At 40.9% G+C, this 24,901-nt stretch overlaps 1 protein-coding gene across 12 annotated transcripts in view; it reads left to right on the forward strand.

Annotated features, from left to right (window-relative positions):
* Prlr (prolactin receptor) overlaps positions 1-24,901 on the forward strand; it is a 190,493-nt gene that overhangs the window by 140,108 nt on the left and 25,484 nt on the right. For all 12 annotated transcript variants that reach the window (XM_039101746.2, XM_063281314.1, XM_063281310.1 and 9 more), the window contains 3 exon segments: positions 11,458-11,567; positions 14,864-14,996; positions 16,548-16,717. In XM_039101746.2, the coding sequence (XP_038957674.2) occupies positions 11,513-11,567; positions 14,864-14,996; positions 16,548-16,717 (358 nt within the window). In that variant the 5' untranslated portion in view covers positions 11,458-11,512.

Consider the following 24,901-nt stretch of genomic DNA (forward strand, 5'->3'; position numbering starts at 1 on the left):
AAATCAGTGCTGAAACTAGAAATCCTTCACTTGAATTGTACAGGATACAAAGTGACCATGACCTGCTTCTCTTCCCATATTAATCTGTAGGACACCCAGGGTTCCATGTGCTTGGCACATGAACCTACAGTTGCAAAGAACCAGTAGGGATTATAATATATGTCATCTTTTAGATCACAAAGGGCATTCAGAAGGTTTTTTCCAAACACCGGGGTATGAGTGAGCCCTGTCACTTAAGGACACCTAAAAAGGCATCTCATGATGTTACAGTTTGAGTTGCAAATAAATTGACCATTGATAGAACTAAGAATTTCATCAAAGCGATCAACTTTTCTTCCAAATCACATTGGTTTGATAATATTAAAATCAATTTCTCTTTCTAAAACTAAGCTGACAAGCAGTGGACTACACTAATACATGCTTTCCAGGTTATGGATTGAAATCTTTATGGATATATGCTCAAGCAATGTATTTGTGGAAAACGGGAAAAGTGAACTAACTAACATTTTAGTACTGATATCCCAAACTACTATCCCTTTTATAGTTTCAGAGTGGGGTGGCTATAAGGCCTAACACTGGTTAAATGTTATGTAAACAAGCAGTCATTTTATTCAGCAAAGAGTAACAATGACGTGATGGGATTTGCCTGGCCATTGATCTGATAGGAAAGTGTGCAGATGTTTGCATAGGCCTGTTCTACTTTATTGGCCTGGGAAAGCTACTAGTCCAATGGAAATCAGAGCTCCAATTTGCTTGATAAACATCAGCGTCATGGAGGACTTAAAAAATACAGAGATATAGAGAAGTATCCCTTCTACAACTGAGAGCCACACTTGAGTTTTAAGACATTAAGCATGCTCTGTTTTTTCTAATTGTTGGTTTGACATGTTTTTATTTACTCTTGGAAATTTTCCTATATTTTGATCATATTCCTTCTCCCATATCCTCCCAACCTCCCAATATATCCTATCTATCTATATCTACATATCCCCACCCCCTCTCTCTTAAGAAAAAAAAAAAAAGAACAAATCCAGTTTGCCTTGGCCAACCTCTCTTGGGCAGGCAACCTGTTTTCTTGTTTTTACCTTATACCACTATTTAAAGCTCAGATAAGCAGCTCAACTCTCCAGAATACAAATGAGATACAGAAAGCATTTCGATAAAATAGATGTAATGAAAGCCATTCATCTATAAGACAGTTGGAAAATTCCATTGTTCCTCCCTCACAACTTCTTGTCATCCTTTGAATCACTGTAACTCTCTAAATTTTAATTTTCATATTAGCTTTCCAACTTTACAGATCAAACACAGCAGTGGATTGGAATGGGGTGTTCAGGTCAACTAGAAGAGAGTCAGTAGCAAAAACAGCTATTAACTATTAAATTAAAATTTTTAGGGTAGAAAAACACTGAAGGATGAGAAGGTAGGGAGAAGAAGAAAAGAAGCCTAACAAGAAAATAGCTAGGCACTGAGGATCCTCGAGTTCTAGATATTTGATTTAAGCAAAGCATCTTTGGCCTGTATTTATTCTTTGTATAGCATTCCGGGACCATGCCATCTCATTATAACAGTTCACAAATTATATCAGTGTTCTAATTAAGAAGCCATAGAAGTAAATAATTTTTATATCTATATTCAATCCATTAAAATATTTTTTTACTGGGGACATGATGTAGATAGATACATAGCCACCCCGTGATGTGTTTTCTTTGAAAAATAAACATTTTTTTAAAAAAAATCATTATTTTGTTTCATTTGAAGATTATATAGTCAAAGTTTTATTTGTTGCAGAAAGCCTGCACATTTCTTCAATTTCCAATAACTAATTTTTCTTGTGTATTTTGGCCATTCTTTCCAGCTGCCCTGCAGCCAAATCTCATTGTCTATTTTCGTCCATCTATCCCTGAGTTCCAACCACTGCCCATGGAATGGTATTGGAGAAATCCGTAAGACCTCAAAGCTCCGCCTCAGTCACTTGAAGTGTATCTTGAGAAAAAGAAGAAAGAATTCCCTGGTTCAAAGGTCCATGTTATCACTCCCCTCCCCACGCCTGTAGATCTGAGACTGTGAGAAAAGGGTAAAAATATGTTCTTTATGGTTTTCTATAAGTGAGTCAGTCTGAGTTTGTAACTTAGTGGTAGACTGCCCACCACAAATTCCTGATGCTCTACGTTCAATCCCCAGCACTACAAAGGAGGGAGAAAAAAGATTAAAGCAACTAGTCATTCAGCAAGCGCTGCTGTGCCTGTAAATGTGTGCAGGGTGACAGGGTAGGTGGTATAGAACCTGAAGGAAATGACTTTGATAGTAGTGTTCAAAGTGGTACTGAAGCAGCAGACCAGGAATCAAAGGTGTACTCACTCATATGTACTACTTGACTGAATACTATAGTTACCGTCCAAAGTAAGCAGTAATAGCCAGTCATCTCTAGATTATCCATAGATCAGCCAAGCTAAGTAAAACCAAGCATTTTCAATACTCAGTCTCTAGCTACAAAGCTTACTAACTACATCGTTACTTCTCAACCCTGTAAAGTTCAGTAGGTTCTAAGTGAAATTCTAGAGTTTCTATTCTGTTGAATGATCTCTTGGGACTAACCACAAAATCCTGCAGGCCAGGATAGAAAGGAATGTACAGACAAGGAAGGAGGGAGACATATATGTATATATGGAAAAAGCTTTAAAGGTCAAGACCAGATTTTAAAAAAAAATATGTAGCTTTTCTCCCCATTCTCCGATGCCACAGCTCAATCATTTACCCCATGTAACCACAGGAGGAACAGTGAAGAGAAGATAGGCTGTAGAGAGAAAGGAAGTTTAAACTCAAAATGTGGTAGGTACTGAATCCTTTTCTTTCTCCTGTGAGGGATTCTCAATATCCTGACTGAACTGGTAAAGAAAAGTAGGACTTAGAAAGAAGAGATAATTTCAACATATTCTTGGGGAGAGCTACTGATGGATTTACCAACTTTCTCAGATGTGGATACAACTCATCCTCGATGCTCTAAAGATGTTCCCCTCAGACACCTGGCTATTTTCCCACTGATGCTCAAAGGAGGTCATGGGTTATTCAAGGTCACACAGTCACTGTGAGGAGGGAAAAGAACTGGACCTCACACTTCTTGTGCATAGAGACGAAACTGGACCAGATTTTCTCAAGTCTTTGGTTTCCTTTCAGTGCCATGATTCAAAAACTCCAAAAATCTCAAGCAGGCATCCAAAGAGGCAGTAAACCAGTAATTAATCTTTTTTACTTTCGTTTTAAATTTTCCATTTACTTCCAAGCTTGTTTCAAGAAATTAAGAAACATACAGAAATAGATAAACTTGTTACCAACAGTAATTTATTTGTGTGTGTGAATGTTTTTAATGAAATCTAAGGTTCCTTTGTATTTAATTAAACAGCACATACACACATACACACACCCCTGTAAAATAGGATCTTCTTTAAACAATCTGGCAAAACATATGTCTCCTCCTACTACTGTGGCCTCTTGGTAATGAAAGCTTGTTGTAGAAACAAACTCAGTGATATTTCTGTAACTTGAAGCAATGTTCATTGTTTAATCTCTTTACAAGAGGCAAGAGACTGACTCTGATGCTTCTGGGACTGTCTGGGCTCTTCTGGGCTCTGGAGAACTCCTTTGCCTTCTTGTTTTGGGACCCAAACTGAAGATGTACTATTGATACACTATTGTATCTCCAAGGCTTAGAAAAGAAAATCTCGGCCACATCCTGTGAGTGTTTCTGGATGAATAGATACTGCCCTTTCACCACTACCTTTCAAATGGATGAGTCGAAAGTAATTAGATTGCAGTATGTTCCTTTCCAACGTAATACTTCAGTATGTCTTATAATGATAGATGTTTCCCCATGACTGGGAAGAAGAAAATATTTGGGAACAATAATCCAATCAGCCTGTCCCACCACCACCTGACATTTATCAAAGTCTCAAATGTGGCATTTCACAGAGAAATGTTTCCTTCACATCTTCCTTTCCCTCCTTTTACTTCTAACTAGAGCTCTCAAGATTCAGCTCTGATGACATGAATTACATGTTTGACATGCCCCTTCCTGGGCCCCAAATCCATAGACATATTACATTAGACAATGTGTACAGAACAGTCTCTAAAGACAATGCCTAGGGAATATCTAGGGACTACCCTAGAATAAAAGGACTACCATTGGCCTCCCATAGTACCCAGCATTAGAGCCACCTTTGGTGAGTGGGTTTGAGCATGGAGACATTTATCAAAAAGAAGGAAGACAGCCTTGGAGAATTCAGAGTCTGTGGTACCAAGGTCATCATACCTGTTTTCTGTTCTCACACCAGGTGTGTTTTGCATGTCTAGGGTGGGGCTCCTTAAAGGTGGGATCAATGGTCGTCTGTAGATACCTAAAGTGGAAAGTATGCCATAAACAATAGAGGTCTGGAGTTCAACTGCTAAAATCTTCTTTACTCACTAGCTATGTGATCTTGGGCAGTTCGGAGAACATGTCTGGGCTGCAGCATCCTTATCTGCAAGATAAGAAGAATAATTGTCCCTATACTTTACAACCTTCATATGAGTTAATCAAATTAACAAAGCAGTTCCTGATATGCAGGGTGTCCAATACAAGGCTCTCACACTTTGTCACTAGCATTGTTATGAAATAAGGTCTTTGATGTGTACAACCCTTACCCTTTGAACATCAATATCCTCATCTTGGATGTGAAAACAATAGGATGGTCATAGTAATAAGATTGATGATAGGGGTTGGGGATTTAGCTCAGTGGTAGAGCACTTACCTAGCAAGCACAAGGCCCTGGGTTCGGTCCCCAGCTCTGAAAAAAAAAGAAAAAAAAGAGAGAAAAAAGGAGAAAAAAAGAAAAAGATTGATAATTGCTGCTGTGATTCTTTAAAGGTATGTTGTATGAACAAAATATGATGTGAGAGGGCCTTCTATAACATAGCCTACAGTGCCATGAAAGGTTGAGCATTTTGCCTTGGAAGTTGAGTCAGAGTCCAAAGACTAGATATAGTGTTTCTGTGGTGCTGCCTGCTCCGCATAATGGTGATCAATCAGAAACCTCTCTCAGGCCCAGTTTCCTCTCTGCCAGTGGGATCTTATAATAAAGGTTTCTGTGTGTTAAGCAGCATGCCTATCAGTGGCCATTATTCCTCGATATATCTTCTAATAATCTAAAGAACTTTGTTGTTGTTGTTGTTGTTGTTGTTGTTGTTGCTGCTGCTGCTGCTGCTGCTGCTGCTGCTGCTGCTGCTGCTGTTATTGTTGTTCATGCATCTCAGTGGACCCAATTCAAAACAAGTTAATATACCTCATCCATCAGTATCCAGGGAGACAGAGTCCTAGTGGTACAGGCCTTTAATTAATAAAGATACTAAAGAAGCCTTGTAAAGCACAAAGATTACAAGTTCAAAGCTTGCCTTGGACAGAGGGAGAGTTCAAGACCAATATAGTCAGCTTGGCAAGACTATACTCAAAAATAGTTGGGGAGTGGACAGGAGCTATACCTGCTGATAGAGTGCCTTTCTAGCATATGTAAAGTCCTAGGTTTAAAAATTACTACCTGGAGGAGGAGAGAGAGAAAAGGGAAAGGGGGAAGGAAGGGGACGAGGTATAGGGAGACAGAAAAGGAGCAGAAGAAAGAAGAAGAAGAGATAGAAAGGAAGGAGGAAGGAGGACTCATCTGTAGTCAGGGTTGGGTTCAGACTCAACCCCACTCTTGTAGTATATATACATAGCCTACACACATCTTCCCATATACTTTAATCATCCCCAGATTATTTATAATACCTAATATAATATAAATGGTATATTTAGTTATCATATTAGCCTATTTAGAGAATGACAAAAAGTCATATTCAATAGCCATGCAAATGCTTTCCGAAAGCTTTCAGTCTGGGGTTGATGAAGCTACAAATGCAGAAGCTGTGAATGTGGGGCACCCAACCATCCTGAGAGTCTCAGAGGACACAGTGTAGGTAGGAATAAGAACGCTCCCACCCTGGTAGTGTGAATCGTGGCTTGAAAGCCACTGGAGCCTGTGGAGTGGGTTGGTGAGCTGGCTGCAAAGCATTCTATCCAAAACATGCTGCTTTGCACTGTTATTTATTGATGGATGATTTCATGAGTGACTGATTCCTCTGGACCTCTGGCCAACATGGATTTTCCAACATCTGTCCAAACTCTGCCCTGTCCAGGGAGAATTAGCACTTACCCAGTTCCTATTCTTTTCTTTAAGCCAAAAAGCTGAGTGAAAACAAAGCTGTGCCGTGAAAAGATGTGGTGGGGACTCTGTTGAGTGAGTCAGTATAATGGGAGTTGGGCGTGACGTCTCCAGCTATGGGTAAACATCTACATGCTAAGGTAACCCTAGTGTAGAGTAAATACAGCACTGAACTGTAATTTGCCACAGCTCACTTTGAAGAGAGATCAAACTGTCCTTATGCAGGACCAGCCTGAGCCAGCTCCCCTTTGGACCACGCTGTCTCTGCTAATTAAGAGCATCTTACCGAATGCACCTATCTGCGCACGTGGAGGAGCACAGCTCCCTCTCAGGAACCTCTTGTGGTTTTGAAACAGGACGAGAGTGGGGTATGTGGAGTCAGAAGTGAATGTTTTAAAGTGTCACCATAGCTATTGCTAGGAGCTTTCACACAACCATGACGATCTAGCTAAGCCACCGAGCAGCTGTCCAAATGGCAGCTGGCTTGGGTTGGTACACAGGGAGATAGATCGCCTGGGAAATTTAATTGAGGATAAATTACCACACTGTGGCATAAGCGTCTTTGCACTAGATTCATTTTAATAAAACACACTTATTCCTAGCTGGAGGTATTGCTCTGAAATCCAGGGTACAACAATCTTAATCTTCAGCGTGGTGTGAAACAGCTAATCCCTTCTGTTCTTCTCCTCACCCTGAAGAGATTATGTCTTTTGTTTTCCAAATTAAATGCTAGCACTCTGTATTGGAATGAAAAGTCAGACTCTTGAGTACTAGCAGGCATACATGAGTTTCTTGCCCAGTTATTTCAGCCTCTGGCCATTCAGTACTGGGGGCAGCTGAAGAGATCCAATGAACAGAGGAGACCAAAGGAAGAACCTAGCAAGGCATAACACTTAATGGATCAATTTATTTAAAATTAGTTTGCATAACATGGAGGCTTTCTTACATTTGGGAGACAAGAAAGATGGTTTTAGGTCAGTGGGAACGATATATGGCTGGAAGCACACTAGTTGCTTATAGTAAAGAACCAATATTGGTGAGCTTTATGTATGCAGGGCTTCCTTATGGTGAGGGCCTTGACTGCTGGGGGGAGGGAGAGTCTGCTTTCTTCAGTGACATGGCCCCTGATAAGTTCCCTGTGCTCTGCCACATTGTCCTACAAGTGTGCATGTACAGGCGGTGCTAAGTGGACTCAATAAGGGTTTTTTTTGTTGTTTTTGTTGTTGTTTTTTTTTAAGCATATGAATTGAAAGGAATAGTGTTAGGGAGTGTTGGTGATAAATTGGTGGAGAAGAAAAGGATGCATCTTTGATCCAAATGTATTATATACATATGTGAAATTCTCAAACAACTTTTAAAGTTTTTCAGAAACCAAAAACCACCCAAACATCTAGCAGTAGAATTAACAAAGAAATTATAGTATCTTATTCAGCAAAATATAAATGAAATAAAATAAAAATAAACTATGTACCTCAACCAGAATGCATTGTACAATAATATAGAATGACCAAACTTGGATACATACTCTAAAATGCTTGTTATGTGATTATATTATAAAAAGTTGGCAAGCCTAATTTTGTGTTAGAAAATGTTCTGTTGGGCATGGGTAGAGATCAGGAGTTACCAGTTGGGTTTCTGGGCTCCTTTTTGTGTTCTTTTGCAACTTAGACGGAAGCATAGAGCTATTCACTTGATAATAACTTATTGAAAAATACTTAAGATTGACTCCTTTTAAAGTAAGTCTTAAATTGGCTTTGTCTACCAAGGACTAGGCTTGTAAGAGTTAAAATGTTAGACCTTCTGCCTTGCTTATTGGGTACAGTTCTAGGGTTAAGGAGACTGAGTCAAATAGAGAGAGCACAGTGACAGAAAAAGCAGGATGGACAAGGGGCTAACATCAGGCAGTGATCTGGTGAGAGTTCAGATCTGTCCTACTTACCACTTGAAGGTCATGCTGCCTCCTCTTCTTTGGGATGCTTGCCACAAAGTGAGTGGGAGGAGTAACCTAGACCATGGGACCCTACCTGGTTTTCCATCTAGGGAGGAGTCATTCTATACTAGTCCCAAAAGAATGAGCTGCCAGACCATAGACTGCAATCTCAACTCTTGGCTTCAGTGAAAGAGGGTTGGCTTAATGGGAGACAGTAATAAAGAGGGGCTTCTGGAAGGAGTGGGTGTCTAAATAGAATGCAGAAAGCATCCCTAGGAAAAAATGGTTAGGAGAGTTCTTGGCATGTGGGCCACAGCAGGATGGGGCATGAGAGGAGTCTGAATAAGGTTATGCAAAGTGGCATGACGATGAGACAATCTGAGGCTCTAGAGGTCAAGAAGACCAATCTACAGTCATGGACAAAGTAGATAAAAGTTAAGAACTCACCGTAAACCTGTGCCAAAACTTTTCACTTTTCAACCACAGTCATACTTAAAGAGATGGGGATGTATGAAACCTAAGATGACCTTGGGCTGAGTACGCAAGGCTCAGGTTTTGCTAACTGGAGTCCAAATATTTGAAGCAGTCGCACTATCCCATCATGCAAAGTCGTGGGCCCTCATTGGTATCCCAACCCCCACTGAAGCCGTCAATATGGAAGCCCTTGCTAACTTCAACCTGGATCTGCTTGCAGTGAAGAATGGATTCAGAAAGATGAAGACCTAATCTATCCCTAGACCATAAAGTCTTGTTTGTAGGTCAGCAGGAGGTGTGCTTAATGCTAGGACCAAGGTTACTATATGACCAGGGTTAACATTTAGCATAACCACAGAGTGTGAACAGTTGCCATTTTGTTTCCCTCTGAAAGTTTTCTTACGGCACCACAGTTACCTTGCCAGAGTATAAGATGAAGATTGAGTTGGGAAGTCACTGTCAGAAACACACTAGGAATGTATTTAATTCCTTGGCACAGGCAGCTAAGGGCATTAGAAAGTGCGTGGGTGTGACTAGATTCCAGCATATGTCAAAGAAATTACCTAATGAGAGCACAGAGTGGTTTCTGATAGCATTTTTAAAAGGTGAAACTTTAATTAGAAGTGTTTCTTTTTGATCCTACACCAACAGAAGAAACAGAAGAGGAAATAGAACTAAGTAAATCCATTCTTACTTCTGCCTACCTGGATTCCTATCTGAGTATTTCATTTGCAAAACAGGCAGAGCCCTGTCTGGCAGAGGTTTTCTGATTTCACCCACGAAGGGTGATTTATAGCCCGGTGATCTCAGATGTTGTTTTATGTGATGCCCAAAGGAGGAGGGAAGTTTCAATACAGGGATGTTTTAGAACACCTTCAGCCAGGGAGCAGAATCCCACTTCCAAGCCAGTCTGAGTTTAAAGAATGTTCAGGGCGAAGAAGTTTTCCCAAGTTGCAGGCAGATAAGAAGCTTAGACAGATCAATGGCATTGGACACCCTTAAGCAGAAGAAAAGCTATAACTGACATAACCTCTGTCTACCCTCGCTCTCCTGCTCCTGGCTATCCATGTCTTGGTGTATTTCCCTCCATGGGTCAGTCGTTCCTGCCTTATGGATCTACCTCTAGAAGGGGACAGTTTCGCTATCTGTCACAGATGTCATACAAACCATGTTTTCTCAGATGCTCTGGGATTTGCCAGAGTTCTCTCTCTCTCTCTCTCTCTCTCTCTCTCTCTCTCTCTCTCTCTCTCTCATGTCAGCGTGTGGGGTAACAGCTTATTAAATCTCTCTACACTCAGTTTCTGAACCTGTTAAACTGGGCTGGCAGAAACCACTATCTCCTTCTGAGGCTGTGAAAAGGACAAAATGAAATTCAACTGGTTAAAGAACTCATGCCAGTGCCTGTTAAGAAGTTCGTTACTTAAAACCCATCAGAAGCCATGGATCACTTGGTTTAAAGAGGATGGTCCCAAGAGGTTAAAGGAAGTGGGTTAGATTGCGAATGTACTACCTAAGTGGGTATTTGCAAGAAATTCAGGCAAAGCAAGCGAAAGATCTCCAGCACTTTGTTGAGCCTGTTAGTGGATTTGGATCCAGTTCTTAATCAGAATCTTCAATATAAGAGCAATATTTGGGACCTACATACCATATGCTTCCAGTGCCATTAAAATGTCTGTTTCTGGGTGATTCCACAAACAGTAGTGGCAGGTGTTACACACCTTCAAAGAGTCATCTGCTGAGTGCTAGGTGTCTGGCAGTCAGAGCCCATCCCTGATCAGGAAGGATGGACAAATTCTGGTCCTTTGGAGGTTCATCCAGCTGCTCTTCACACGGCCTGTGATGAATAACTTTGCCCCCTAGATATTCTTCCCTTGATTTAAAAATAAAATTTTAAAGAAAATGAAAACCATGTGTTTCTGGAAATTTACATGTAGTTCATCAAATCTATTGTTTTTTGGGGCAGTGTCTGAAGTCTAATAGGACTAATGAGTCTTTTTTTTTTGAAAAATAAAAAGTCTTTAAAAATCTGTTTTTTTTAAGAAGGAACTTGAGAGGCTTTGAAGACTGTCCCAAGAGTAAAAAAATAATAATATTAATAAATTGCTCAAAACTCTCAAGCCCTGCAGGTTCAAAATTGACTTAATACCCTGAACCCAAGAGGTTTGGATTATTACTGAAGTTCATTGTCTCTTGTTGTAGGGCTTGACAGAAAGGAGAGAGAAGCCACATGGAGGGTCACTAAAATTCATTGTGAGGTTTGCTTCATAGCCATGGTCATATCCCTTGAGACTTCCTGAACCTTCTCAGCCTGAACTTACACAGGAACCTCCAGCCCGACCCTCCCACTCTCAATCTGGCAGTATCGATGAACTGACCTGGTTGATGCTCCAAAGACCGGAGCCAAAGCCCTCCGTGAATGGTTCTTCTGTGGGGAACGCAACCTAGGTTATATAAATGGCGGTGTACTATTAGACAGATAAACAATGGTGTGGAAAGAGAACAACTTTGGTGAATGCAGAAAGAAATTAAAAAGAAAATACAATAAAAAGCCAACAGCCCGAACCGTCTTCCTGAACAGACTTCCCCTGTACTCTCTACACTGTTGTCTGACGACCTCTTGTGGTGAAATTTTTGCCAGCAAGTGTGAATCAGGGCTTCTCAGCCAAGCCATCCCATGTTACATTTTCCTACATTCTCTTCCCGCTGTTTTGTCACTCACATTAAGCAAGGAGCAAGAACCAATTGCAAGCACCCAGAATAGAGTGGTGCATATGTCTGACCAGCTGTCATTTAACAAATGTTACCTGGTGTTTTCTCTTCCAGGGAGCCTCTGATACATTGCCTATAGCAAGAAGAAGGGGCCAACCTGAAGAAAAACATGCCATCTGCACTTGCTTTCGTCCTACTTGTTCTCAACATCAGCCTCCTGAAGGGTAAGAGACTCTCGTCTAGCTCTCCTTGTCTGGAGTGTTTATCAGGGGGTGGAGAGGCTGTCTCTGTCTGTTGCAGTGCAGCTATGAGAAAAGAAATGTCGGTGTCATGTGCTGTTGCTAAATTATTTGCCATATTTCTACATTAAAATTAATGCAAAACCTTGTCATGTGCTCCCTCTCTTCTATCCCCATTTTGAGAGGGGATTGGGAGGGCACAAGAGATGACAGGACCTGAGTTGCCATCCAGGTTCTTACAGTTACCAGCGGTGTGATTTGAACTACTTGTGTTTCTCTCCATGGTTTTAATTTCTCCAAGGGAGGATAGTAATATTTCTCATAGTTCAGATGAATTAATTAATATATTTGAAAATACCTTTGGACCGGGGTTGGGGATTTAGCTCAGTGGTAGAGCGCTTGCCTAGCAAGCGCAAGGCCCTGGGTTCGGTCCCCAGCTCCGAAAAAAAAGAAAAAAAAAAAAAGAAAATACCTTGGGAAAACCATCATAAAATAACATAAAGGATTGCTATTACAGGGTGGGGAAGTAGTGCAGCCACTTCTGGCATTTGTCCTACTCAGAGAAACAAAATTCATAGCTAAATTAAAAGGTGTTTCTACATAGGTTTGCTACTTCTGTGTCTTTCTGGGGATGGACACTTCTGAATGTACCAATGTATATACCAACTGTTTATAGCACTGGGCTGTAAATGCTTCTGTGTGAATATGTGTATGTGTGTATGCAGAATAGGTGTATGTGAGTAGCCTCTGTGTATACTGTGTACATATGTGTATATTGGTGTGTGTGTGTGTGTGTGTGTGTGTATACCAGGCCATGCTACCATCATTATGACTTGGCATGTATTTCTCTCTGGATGTGTTTTATACACGAGTGTTATGCATTATCTGTGTGTATGGAATCAAGTGTCTGCATTTCTTAGACTTGTACGATATCCCTTGCGTCCCGCCGAGATAGTCCATAAACTTTGTTTCCTCAAGGGGCACGGAAGTTTGACTAGTTGTCATTTCACATCCTTCCCACCCCCCTTGAAGGTTGTTGAATTTGCTTACTTTTTCAAGACAGGATTTCTCTGTGTAGCCATAACTATCCTGGAACTCATTCTGTAAACCAAGCTGGCCTCAAACTCAGAAACCCACTTGGCTCTGACTCCTAAGATTGAAGAGGTTTTTAATGAATAGTTCTCTCTACTTCCCATGCTTCTCCTTACCCATGACAGAAACAAACAAGCATTAAAAAAAAACCTGTATTTTTGCAATGACTCCCAAGAGCACTGTCCTGACAAAAATCTTCCCTGGAGGATGAATAAGGCTCCAAATATTGATAGATCCACCCAAGGCTCACACAGTTTCTTTTCAGCAGTTCTGTGAGCTACTGTGACGCTCAGCTGGCCAGTCTTCTTTCCATGGCCCTATCTGGTACACCATACTAGATCATCCATTAAGTTCTTCTTCCTGAATAGATTTCATACAGACCCCTTTCCCAATTCATTATCCCTTTGCCATAATTCCCCTGACCTGCTCTGCCCAGATGGATGGGCAGCTAAAGCACCATCCTGAGAACCTACCAGAAAGATTGAATAAATGTGGGAAAAGATAGAAGACACCTGAGCTGCTAACACCCAGGCAAAAGGGGGGATAGAAAATAAGAAGATATCGCATCAGTTATAGTTGGCCTCCTAAGGCAACAGCATCATGACAAAATCCCAAGGTTATTCTGTTCCTTTCAACATAACAGCCAAGCATAATAATTGGAAATAAGCCTGCCAAGAGCTCTGGAGATTAAGCAAGTGAAAAATCTCATCCCCTTGGCCACCTCACCTCCACCCAACCATCTTACTTCTAGCCTGACAATGGGAACAGATCTCATCTGATGATGATAGCCCCCCACTCAGAGTGGAATGAGCCCCTGTCCTACCTCTTACCATACCTCTTCATAAAATCTGCAGAACCACAAGGAAGGTTCATAAAAAGAACGAAAGAAAGGGGGTCAGGGTATAAATACAAAAGGAAACTAAAACTGAGATTCAGTAAACAGCAAAAGAGAGAATTACAAAAGATAGTAAAACTGGACCATTAGTCTGTAGAGTGCTCAGTCATAGATAAGACATCTGTATTACACTCACACATACAAGGTTCAGGGGCCATTTTGGGAAAGAGGGTAAAAAGACTGTGAGAAGCAGAGGTCGAGGGAGACTAAAATGAAACATTGTCTTTTGGACACGTGGCAGCACCAAGATACTCTAATTTCTCATTGATGTGTACAAGATCAAGCCAGTAACAAGCCATCACAGGGCAGGGAGGGGCTCCTGAGTCCCCACATCTAAGTGTTTGATTGCACTATTGACAGCTGGCAACTTCAAAGAACTAAGAATCAAGTGTCCTTAAGTGCATAGCCCCTGGTATGTCAACCAGACTCCAGTGGGTATATAAAAAGTATATAAAAAGCACAGATCACACTCTGTGTGCGTGTGCGTGCGTGTGTGTGTGTGTGTGTGTGTGTGTGAGAGAGAGAGAGAGAGAGAGAGAGAGAGAGAGAGAGAGAGCGCTGGTATGATTAAGGACTAGTTAGGAAGAGAAGTGAGGGTGAATGTGCCCAAAATATATTGTATGCATGTATAGAAGTTTCAAGGAATTAATAAAAATATATTTTTTGAAAGTAAGGTCATTAGGCCAAGCTGTACAGAATCAAGGTAAAGGAGAAGGCAAGAAGGGAGAAGACAAGGGATGGAGGAAGCAGCAGCCCAGGGACACCCAGATAAGGGGCCAATGTGATGCAAATGAAGAGAGCAGGAGTTGGTGCTGCAAGAATGCCAGAGAAGTTCCTGGAGAGAAAGGAGAGACCATGCCAGAAAGCAGGACACCAACAGTGTATGCATAGGTCACTAGTCACTGGGAAGAAAGAATGTTTTAGACAATAACACTAATGCCTACTAGACTCTGTGGGAAGAGGGGCTACAGACTTTCCATATGCATACATCTCTCTCCCATCAGTCTCACCCTTCATTGAAATGTTTGTTACCGGTCTCTATGAAAGTTATTGATAACTCCATCTCAAACTGCAAATGCATACCACCACCAAACATCATCTAAGTTTCCTGTGAGCACTGAGACAGCACAGAGGAGTACAGTTGGCTACTGGTGCCATGGTCTTTCCTAGCAATACACTAAGAATTCCTCGGTGGCCAGGGTGCCAATAATCTGCCTCTGTTGCTAGGAGCTCAGTTGGGTAGTTGAGTAGACTTCAGTATTAACTCTAATGGCTGACTGCTTTTTGGCTTTAGGACAGTCACCACCAGGGAAACCTGAGATCCACAAATGTCGCTCTCCTGACAAGGAAACATTCACCTGCTGGTGGAATCCTGGGACAGATGGAGGACTTCCTACCAATTATTCACTGACTTACAGCAAAGAAGGGTAAAAGATCTCTTTCCTTAATGTCAAACCCCAGCAGAGTGCTCACATTCTCTCAGGCCCAACTTATGTTGGTTCTGAGTTAGAAACACCATAGTTTCCTGAATTTGCATCAATAAGGTTCATCCCACCAGGAAAGGAATCTAATGTCTCTGCCCTTCTTGTTCTGTAAAGGTTTTTTACAGAACAGTTTTCAAATGTACATTGACCAGTAGTATTATAATATTAACCAAGTTTCCAATTGTCTGTCACAAGTTTAGACTGCAGACCAAGTCACTATTTCCTAAGTGTTGGCTAATCATCCATAAACTGCATGCCATTGAGCAGTGTAGCTGCTCATCCATAAACCACATGCCGTTTGTAGTTTTTTCTTCGTTAATACACTACTTTTGTAACATAACCGAATTACATAAACTCTGTTGTGAGCCTTGGCAGCCGTGGTACATTAGGTTTTCAAATGTGTTTCATGCCCAAGAAACTAGCCTTTAAGAAAAAGAACTCAAGGATTATTTTTAAGCTAGTCTATAAAATACTATCTCAGCCAGTCATGGGAGTACACATTTGTTATCCCAGCATTCTAGAGGCTGAGACAGGAAGATCACAAGTTCAAAGACAGCCTGAACTACATAGAGAACCCTTATTCCAATCACAACAAAAGAATAAAATTCAAGATCTCCTGGAAGGCATATTTAAATGTAACACGGCCATGAGAGCAAAGCAAGATCATCTCAAGACGATAATTTTGATAAAAATCACAGTGAGCCCCTCCTAGAAATCTTAAGTGAGCTGTAGAAATGTTAGTTTGGCAAAAAGTACACCTCCATATCTTGAACCTAAAAATAAAATATGTACTATTGATGGAAACAGCTGTGCCACTTTCTAAGGACTGCTTGTACACAAAGCTGTCCTCCCATCTGGGATCCAAACACCAATGGCACAAATTCTTAAAGAACCCTGAACTGGAGCAGCCTGTAACCCCTGTGTGGTGTGACTGGAGTTGAGGCTGTTAAAATACGAGCATTTTAATGAGCCATGTGGGGCTGAAATTTCCCCTTTCACACCCACGTCACTCTGTGGCTCACTTGATGCCATCTAAGATACATTGACACCAGTGTCTCACCCTGTAAAACACAGCTCAGCGTGTTTGTGTGACCACTGCTGCATTAAGGATGGTCCTATGATGTGGAGAGGTGCTAATGAAGGTCCCAGCTGCCCAAGGCTGCCCAGCAGCAGTATGATTGGTATGAGTGTGCCCTGGCCACTGGTAACTCAGAAAGACAAATCACAAGGTGCATAGAAACACGTGCAGAACAAGGGTTGGTGAACAGCAGAGCGCTAGGGTGTTAAATTAACTTTCTACTCCTCCTTCCAATACACTTCTTTCCCTCACTCCCCGAAGATATGACCAGAGCACAGAGCCACAGGAACCCATTTTTCTGCTTTCATACTTGCTCTTTGAATACCTTATCCTCATAACTCAGGGATATTAATCTATTAAGAATAAAAATGAGGCTGCTACTTTCTTATTCACTCTTAATACATTACTCGTTGCAGAGAGAAAACCACCTACGAATGTCCAGACTACAAAACCAGCGGCCCCAACTCCTGCTTCTTTAGCAAGCAGTACACTTCCATCTGGAAAATATATATCATCACAGTAAATGCCACGAACCAAATGGGAAGCAGTTCCTCGGATCCACTTTATGTGGATGTGACTTACATCGGTAAGAGAAGGGGAAGTGGGTGGGGAATTTGTTACTGTTACGTAGTTATCAAAATTGAAACTCTGTCTGGCTCTTCCTGGCTTATGGGTGGATTCCAGATAAGAAAGATGAGAGAACTCACAGTATCTTCATTAAGAAAGCACGTCACACCAACAGTATTGGCTTTTCATAGAGATTAGTACTTGAGATCTTCCTTTTCTCATATTTTCCCTCAACTCTAACCCTCGTGTCTTTTACCCAGTGAAGGCTCTCTGTGCACCTCTGCCCTCTCCCTGCAGCTCTCTTGCCCTCTCTACTGACCAACTAGAATTTCTTTTTTTGTTTGGTTTGGAGGTGCAATCCAGAGCTGCCCGTGAAGACCAGCTCTCCCATTGAGCTACATCAACAGCTCAAAGGTCTTTTCTTTTTCAGAGAGACAAGGAGGTTCTCTGAAAATGAAGGTCTTTTAAAAAGATCTTCTGATTCATAGGAATCAACCCAACTGCTTTGACTGAAACTCAGCTCTCGACAATATTATATCTCTTTCCTTATTAATTTGAGATATTATTATTATTATACAAAGACAGGTGAGGGTGATTGGGGTATGGCTTAATGACAGGATGCTGCCTAGTATGAATTTAAAAAAAAAACCCTGGGATCAAGTATCCCCAAAATATAATTATAATAATAGTAATAATAGTAACAAATATTAATAATTATAATAGTGACAATAGAAAATAAGTATTAACTGGCTGAAACTCAATGTCACCTACATAATGTTTGGGGAAAAGGTTTATAAAGCCAAGCAGTTGGTCTGAGAAATGTCTCTTTGTACAGTCAGCATTAATGCAACAGGGCAACTGAAAAGAGCTATACTAGCTTTTATGGTTCAACACAGATAATAAATAAACTTCTAGGAAAATAGCTAGGATAAGGAAAATGAGGTTTATTATTTGCCTTAGATAATAATTTATAAAGCAGTTACACGATTTGAAATTGCTCAAGTCTTCATAACTTAAGTAATAACATGCAACAAGAGAAAGCAGGAGGAGACCTTACAATATACACATCTTTCTCCCAACTCAATGTCTTCATTTTTGTTTATTTGTTTGTTTTGTTTTCTGTTTATTTACTTTTAATAATACACTGAGTCCAATTAGTGCTACCCATATGGGGTCTTCCAATGAGGCATGGGCAACCTACAAGTAGCCACCTCCCCTACCCCTAAAGAAAAGTGAGTTGTTTTCTCCTCCAACCTCTACTAACTACCAGTAGCTCTTCAACTAGGGGTTGGGCCTCAGGAGCCCCTCCCACTCTATGCTAAAAGTTTTGACTGGTTCGATCTCAGGCAGATCCTTTACAGATAGCCACAGTGGCTGTGAATTCATGTGTACAACAATCATGTCATGTCTAAAAGACAGCATTTGCCAGCACTCTTCCCTACCCTCCCACTATGACATTCTTTCTGCCCCCTCTTCCATGATGTTTCAAGAGCCTTGAGGAGAGGGGGTTGATACATGTGTTGCATTACAGCTGGGCACTCGCAGTGAAAATAAATAACATGTTATTGACCAACAGGAAAGAGGAGGTGAGGCAAGCTAGCACCCTAGTTATTTCACTATTAGGAGAGTAGTTCCATGACCCATACTTGGAGGAGTCTGAGGTTAGGGGCCTCATGAACATGCCCTGGGGTTGCTATTTCATTGTAGTAAAATACATATAACAAGATCATCATTTTAAAATAATATTAAGCTGTATAATTCATGTGGTTAGTTCATTTAGAAAGTTACATACCCATTACTCAATTCTAGCTCCCTTCTGAGGGAACAAAGGCTATTTTAAATTGCTTCCAAATAAAAGATGCCCCCGTGTTTCAAATAACACTCATAATAATATGCTCCTTAGACTGGTAATTGTCTCTCTTCTGCACCTGGTTTCTCTTCTACTGAAAGAGCACAGGAATACAGGTTCACAATGTTTGGGGAGGGGCTTCAATGATGATGCATTATTAGAGCATTTATCTTATTAATTAAAAATAGAGTCTTCTCCCACACAAAACATCCCAACCACAGTGTCCCCTCCCTCCACTTCTCCATGGTATGCATTCACAAAATCTTTTTTTTTCTCATTTTTTTTCCTTTTTTTTTTTTATTAACTTGAGTATTTCTTATATACATTTCGAGTGTTATTCCCTTTCCCGGTTTCCAGCAAACATCCCCCTCCCCCCTCCCCCCTCCCCTTCCTTACGGGTGTTCCCCTCCCAACCCTCCCCCCATTGCCGCCCTCCCCCCATGAACTAGTTCACTGGGGGTTCAGTCTTAGCAGGACCCAGGGCTTCCCCTTCCACTGGTGCTCTTACTAGGATATTCATTGCTACCTATGGGGTCAGAGTCCAGGGTCAGTCCATGTATAGTCTTTAGGTAGTGGCTTAGTCCCTGGAAGCTCTGGTTGCTTGGCATTGTTGTACTTTTGGGGTCTCGAGCCCCTTCAAGCTCTTCCAGTTCTTTCTCTGATTCCTTCAATAGGGGACCTATTCTCAGTTCAGTGGTTTGCTGCTGGCATTCGCCTCTGTATTTGCTGTATTCTGGCTGTGTCTCTCAGGAGCAATCTACATCCGGCTCCTGTCGGTCTGCACTTCTTTGCTTCATCCATCTTGTCTAATTGGGTGGCTGTATATGTATGGGCCACATGTGGGGCAGGCTCTGAATGGGTGTTCCTTAAGTCTCTGTTTTAATCTTTGCCTCTCCCTTCCCTGCCAAGGGTATTCTTTTTCCTCATTTAAAGAAGGAGTGAAGCATTCACATTTTGATCATCCGTCTTGAGTTTCGTTTGTTCTAGGGATCTAGGGTAATTCAAGCATTTGGGCTAATAGCCACTTATCAATGAGTGCATACCATGTATGTCTTTCTGTGATTGGGTTAGCTCACTCAGGATGATATTTTCCAGTTCCAACCATTTGCCTACGAATTTCATAAACTCGTTTTTGATAGCTGAGTAATATTCCATTGTGTAGATGTACCACATTTTCTGTATCCATTCCTCTGTTGAAGGGCATCTGGGATCTTTCCATTTTCTGGCTATTATAAATAAGGCTGCGATGAACATAGTGGAGCACGTGTCTCTTTTATATGTTGAGGCATCTTTTGGGTATATGCCCAAGAGAGGTATAGCTGGATCCTCAGGCAGTTCAATGTCCAATTTTCTGAGGAACCTCCAGACTGATTTCCAGAATGGTTTTACCAGTCTGCAATCCCACCAACAATGGAGGAGTGTTCCTCTTTCTCCACATCCTCGCCAGCATCTGCTGTCACCTGAGTTTTTGATCTTAGCCATTCTCACTGGTGTGAGGTGAAATCTCAGGGTTGTTTTGATTTGCATTTCCCTTATGACTAAAGATGTTGAACATTTCTTTAGGTGTTTCTCAGCCATTCGGCATTCCTCAGCTGTGAATTCTTTGTTTAGCTCTGAACCCCATTTTTTAATAGGGTTATTTGTTTCCCTGCGGTCTAACTTCTTGAGTTCTTTGTATATTTTGGATATAAGGCCTCTATCTGTTGTAGGATTGGTAAAGATCTTTTCCCAATCTGTTGGTTGCCGTTTTGTCCTAACCACAGTGTCCTTTGCCTTACAGAAGCTTTGCAGTTTTATGAGATCCCATTTGTCGATTCTTGATCTTAGAGCATAAGCCATTGGTGTTTTGTTCAGGAAATTTTTTCCAGTGCCCATGTGTTCCAGATGCTTCCCTAGCTTTTCTTCTATTAGTTTGAGTGTGTCTGGTTTGATGTGGAGGTCCTTGATCCACTTGGACTTAAGCTTTGTACAGGGTGATAAGCATGGATCGATCTGCATTCTTCTACATGTACCTCCACTTGAACCAGCACCATTTGCTGAAAATGCTATCTTCTTTCCATTGGATGGTTTTGGCTCCTTTGTCAAAAATCAAGTGACCATAGGTGTGTGGGTTCATTTCTGGGTCTTCAATTCTATTCCGTTGGTCTATCTGTCTGTCTCTGTACCAATACCATGCAGTTTTTATCACTATTGCTCTGTAATACTGCTTGAGTTCAGGGATAGTGATTCCCCCTGAAGTCCTTTTATTGTTGAGGATAGCTTTAGCTATCCTGGGTTTTTTGTTATTCCAGATGAATTTGCAAATTGTTCTGTCTAACTCTTTGAAGAATTGGATTGGTATTTTGATGGGGATTGCATTGAATCTGTAGATTGCTTTTGGTAAAATGGCCATTTTTACTATATTAATCCTGCCAATCCATGAGCATGGGAGATCTTTCCATCTTCTGAGGTCTTCTTCAATTTCTTTCCTCAGTGTCTTGAAGTTCTTATTGTACAGATCTTTTACTTGCTTGGTTAAAGTCACACCGAGGTACTTTATATTATTTGGGTCTATTATGAAGGGTGTCGTTTCCCTAATTTCTTTCTCGGCTTGTTTCTCTTTTGTATAGAGGAAGGCAACTGATTTATTTGAGTTAATTTTATACCCAGCCACTTTGCTGAAGTTGTTTATCAGCTTTAGTAGTTCTCTGGTGGAACTTTTGGGATCACTTAAATATACTATCATGTCATCTGCAAATAGTGATATTTTGACCTCTTCTTTTCCGATCTGTATCCCTTTGATCTCCTTTTGTTGTCTGATTGCTCTGGCTAGAACTTCAAGAACTATATTGAATAAGTAGGGAGAGAGTGGGCAGCCTTGTCTAGTCCCTGATTTTAGTGGGATTGCTTCAAGTTTCTCTCCATTTAGTTTAATGTTAGCAACTGGTTTGCTGTATATGGCTTTTACTATGTTTAGGTATGGGCCTTGAATTCCTATTCTTTCCAGGACTTTTATCATGAAGGGGTGTTGAATTTTGTCAAATGCTTTCTCAGCATCTAATGAAATGATCATGTGGTTCTGTTCTTTCAGTTTGTTTATATAATGGATCACGTTGATGGTTTTCCGTATATTAAACCATCCCTGCATGCCTGGGATGAAGCCTACTTGATCATGGTGGATGATTGTTTTGATGTGCTCTTGAATTCGGTTTGCCAGAATTTTATTGAGTATTTTTGCGTCGATATTCATAAGGGAAATTGGTCTGAAGTTCTCTTTCTTTGTTGTGTCTTTGTGTGGTTTAGGTATAAGAGTAATTGTGGCTTCGTAGAAGGAATTCGGTAGGGCTCCATCTGTTTCAATTTTGTGGAATAGTTTGGATAATATTGGTATGAGGTCTTCTATGAAGGTTTGATAGAATTCTGCACTAAACCCGTCTGGACCTGGGCTCTTTTTGGTTGGGAGACCTTTAATGACTGCTTCTATTTCCTTAGGAGTTATGGGGTTGTTTAACTGGTTTATCTGTTCCTGATTTAACTTCGATACCTGGTATCTGTCTAGGAAATTGTCCATTTCCTGAAGATTTTCAAATTTTGTTGAATATAGGTTTTTATAGTAAGATCTGATGATTTTTTGAATTTCCTCCAAACCTGTAGTTATGTCTCCCTTTTCATTTCTGATTTTGTTAATTTGGACACACTCTCTGTGTCCTCTCGTTAGTCTGGCTAAGGGTTTATCTATCTTGTTGATTTTCTCAAAGAACCAACTTTTGGTTCTGTTGATTCTTTCTATGGTCCTTTTTGTTTCTACTTGGTTGATTTCAGCTCTGAGTTTGATTATTTCCTGCCTTCTACTCCTCCTGGGTGTATTTGCTTCTTTTTGTTCTAGAGCTTTTAGGTGTGCTGTCAAGCTGCTGACATATGCTCTTTCCTGTTTCTTTCTGCAGGCACTCAGCGCTATGAGTTTTCCTCTTAGCACAGCTTTCATTGTGTCCCATAAGTTTGAGTATGTTGTATCTTCATTTTCATTAAATTCTAAAAAGTTTTTAATTTCTTTCTTTATTTCTTCCTTGACCAGGTTATCATTGAGTAGAGCATTGTTCAATTTCCACGTATATGTGGGCATTCTTCCCTTATTGTTATTGAAGACCAGTTTTAGGCCGTGGTGGTCCGATAGCACGCATGGGATTATTTCTATCTTTCTGTACCTGTTGAGGCCCGTTTTTTGACCAATTATATGGTCAATTTTGGAGAAAGTACCATGAGGAGCTGAGAAGAAGGTATATCCTTTTGCTTTAGGATAGAATGTTCTATAAATATCCGTTAAGTCCATTTGGCTCATGACTTCTCTTAGTCTGTCGACATCACTGTTTAATTTCTGTTTCCATGATCTGTCCATTGATGAGAGTGGGGTGTTGAAATCTCCCACTATTATTGTGTGAGGTGCAATGTGTGTTTTGAGCTTTAGTAAGGTTTCTTCTACGTATGTAGGTGCCCTTGTATTTGGGGCATAGATATTTAGGATTGAGAGTTCATCTTGGTTGATTTTTCCTTTGATGTATATGAAGTGTCCTTCCTTATCTTTTTTGATGACTTTTAGTTGGAAATTGATTTTATTTGATATTAGAATGGCTACTCCAGCTTGCTTCTTCTGACCATTTGCTTGGAAAGTTGTTTTCCAGCCTTTCACTCTGAGGTAGTGTCTGTCTTTGTCTCTGAGGTGTGTTTCCTGTAGGCAGCAGAATGCAGGGTCCTCGTTGCGTATCCAGTTTGTTAATCTATGTCTTTTTATTGGGGAGTTGAGGCCATTGATATTGAGAGATATTAAGGAATAGTGATTATTGCTTCCCGTTATATTCATATTTGGATGTGAGGTTATGTTTGTGTGCCTTCATTCTCTTTGTTTTGTTGCCAAGACGATTAGTTTCTTGCTTCTTATGTTGGGCTTTACCATTTATTATCCTTTGTAGTGCTGGATTTGTAGAAAGATATTGTGTAAATTTGGTTTTGTCATGGAATATCTTGGTTTCTCCATCAATGTTAATTGAGAGTTTTGCTGGATACAGTAACCTGGGCTGGCATTTGTGTTCTCTTAGGGTCTGTATGACATCAGTCCAGGATCTTCTGGCCTTCATAGTTTCTGGCGAGAAGTCTGGTGTGATTCTGATAGGTCTCCCTTTATATGTTACTTGACCTTTTTCCCTTACTGCTTTTAATATTCTTTCTTTATTTTGTGCGTTTGGTGTTTTGACAATTATGTGACGGGAGGTGTTTCTTTTCTGGTCCAATCTATTTGGAGTTCTGTAGGCTTCTTGTATGTCTATGGGTATCTCTTTTTTTAGGTTAGGGAAGTTTTCTTCTATGATTTTGTTGAAGATATTTACTGGTCCTTTGAGCTGGGAGTCTTCACTCTCTTCTATACCTATTATCCTTAGTTTTGATCTTCTCATTGAGTCCTGGATTTCCTGTATGTTTTGGACCAGTAGCTTTTTCCGCTTTACATTATCTTTGACAGTTGAGTCAATGATTTCTATGGAATCTTCTGCTCCTGAGATTCTCTCTTCCATCTCTTGTATTCTGTTGGTGAAGCTTGTATCTACGGCCCCTTGTCTCTTCTTTTGGTTTTCTATATCCAGGGTTGTTTCCATGTGTTCTTTCTTGATTGCTTCTATTTCCATTTTTAATTCCTTCAACTGTTTGATTGTGTTTTCCTGGAATTCTTTCAGGGATTTTTGCGATTCCTCTCTGTAGGCTTTTACTTGTTTATTAATGTTTTCCTGTGCTTCCCTAAGTGTGTTCATGTCTTTCTTGAAGTCCTCCAGCATCATGATCAAATATGATTTTGAAACTAGATCTTGCTTTTCTGGTGTGTTTGGATATTCCATGTTTGTTTTGGTGGGAGAATTGGGCTCCGATGATGGCATGTAGTCTTGGTTTCTGTTGCTTGGGTTCCTGCGCTTGCCTCTCGCCATCAGATTATCTCTAGTGTTACTTTGTTCTGCTATTTCTGACAGTGGCTAGACTGTCCTATAAGCCTGTGTGTCAGGAGTGCTGTAGACCTGTTTTCCTCTCTTTCAGTCAGTTATGGGGACAGAGTGTTCTGCTTTCGGGCGTGTGGTTTTTCCTCTCTACAGGTCTTCAGCTGTTCCTGTGGGCCTGTGTCTTGAGTTCACCAGGCAGCTTTCTTGCAGCAGCAAATTTGGTCTTACCTGTGGTCCCGAGGCTCAGGTTTGCTCGTGGGGTGCTGCCCAGGGGCTCTCTGCAGCGGCAGCAACCAGGAAGACCTGTGCCGCCCCTTCCGGGAGCTTCAGTGCACCAGGGTTCCAGATGGTCTTTGGCTTTTTCCTCTGGCATCCGAGATGTGTGTGCAGGGAGCAG

This window comes from Rattus norvegicus, chromosome 2 (assembly GCF_036323735.1).
Source record: "Rattus norvegicus strain BN/NHsdMcwi chromosome 2, GRCr8, whole genome shotgun sequence".
Taxonomy (NCBI): Eukaryota; Metazoa; Chordata; class Mammalia; order Rodentia; family Muridae; genus Rattus; species Rattus norvegicus.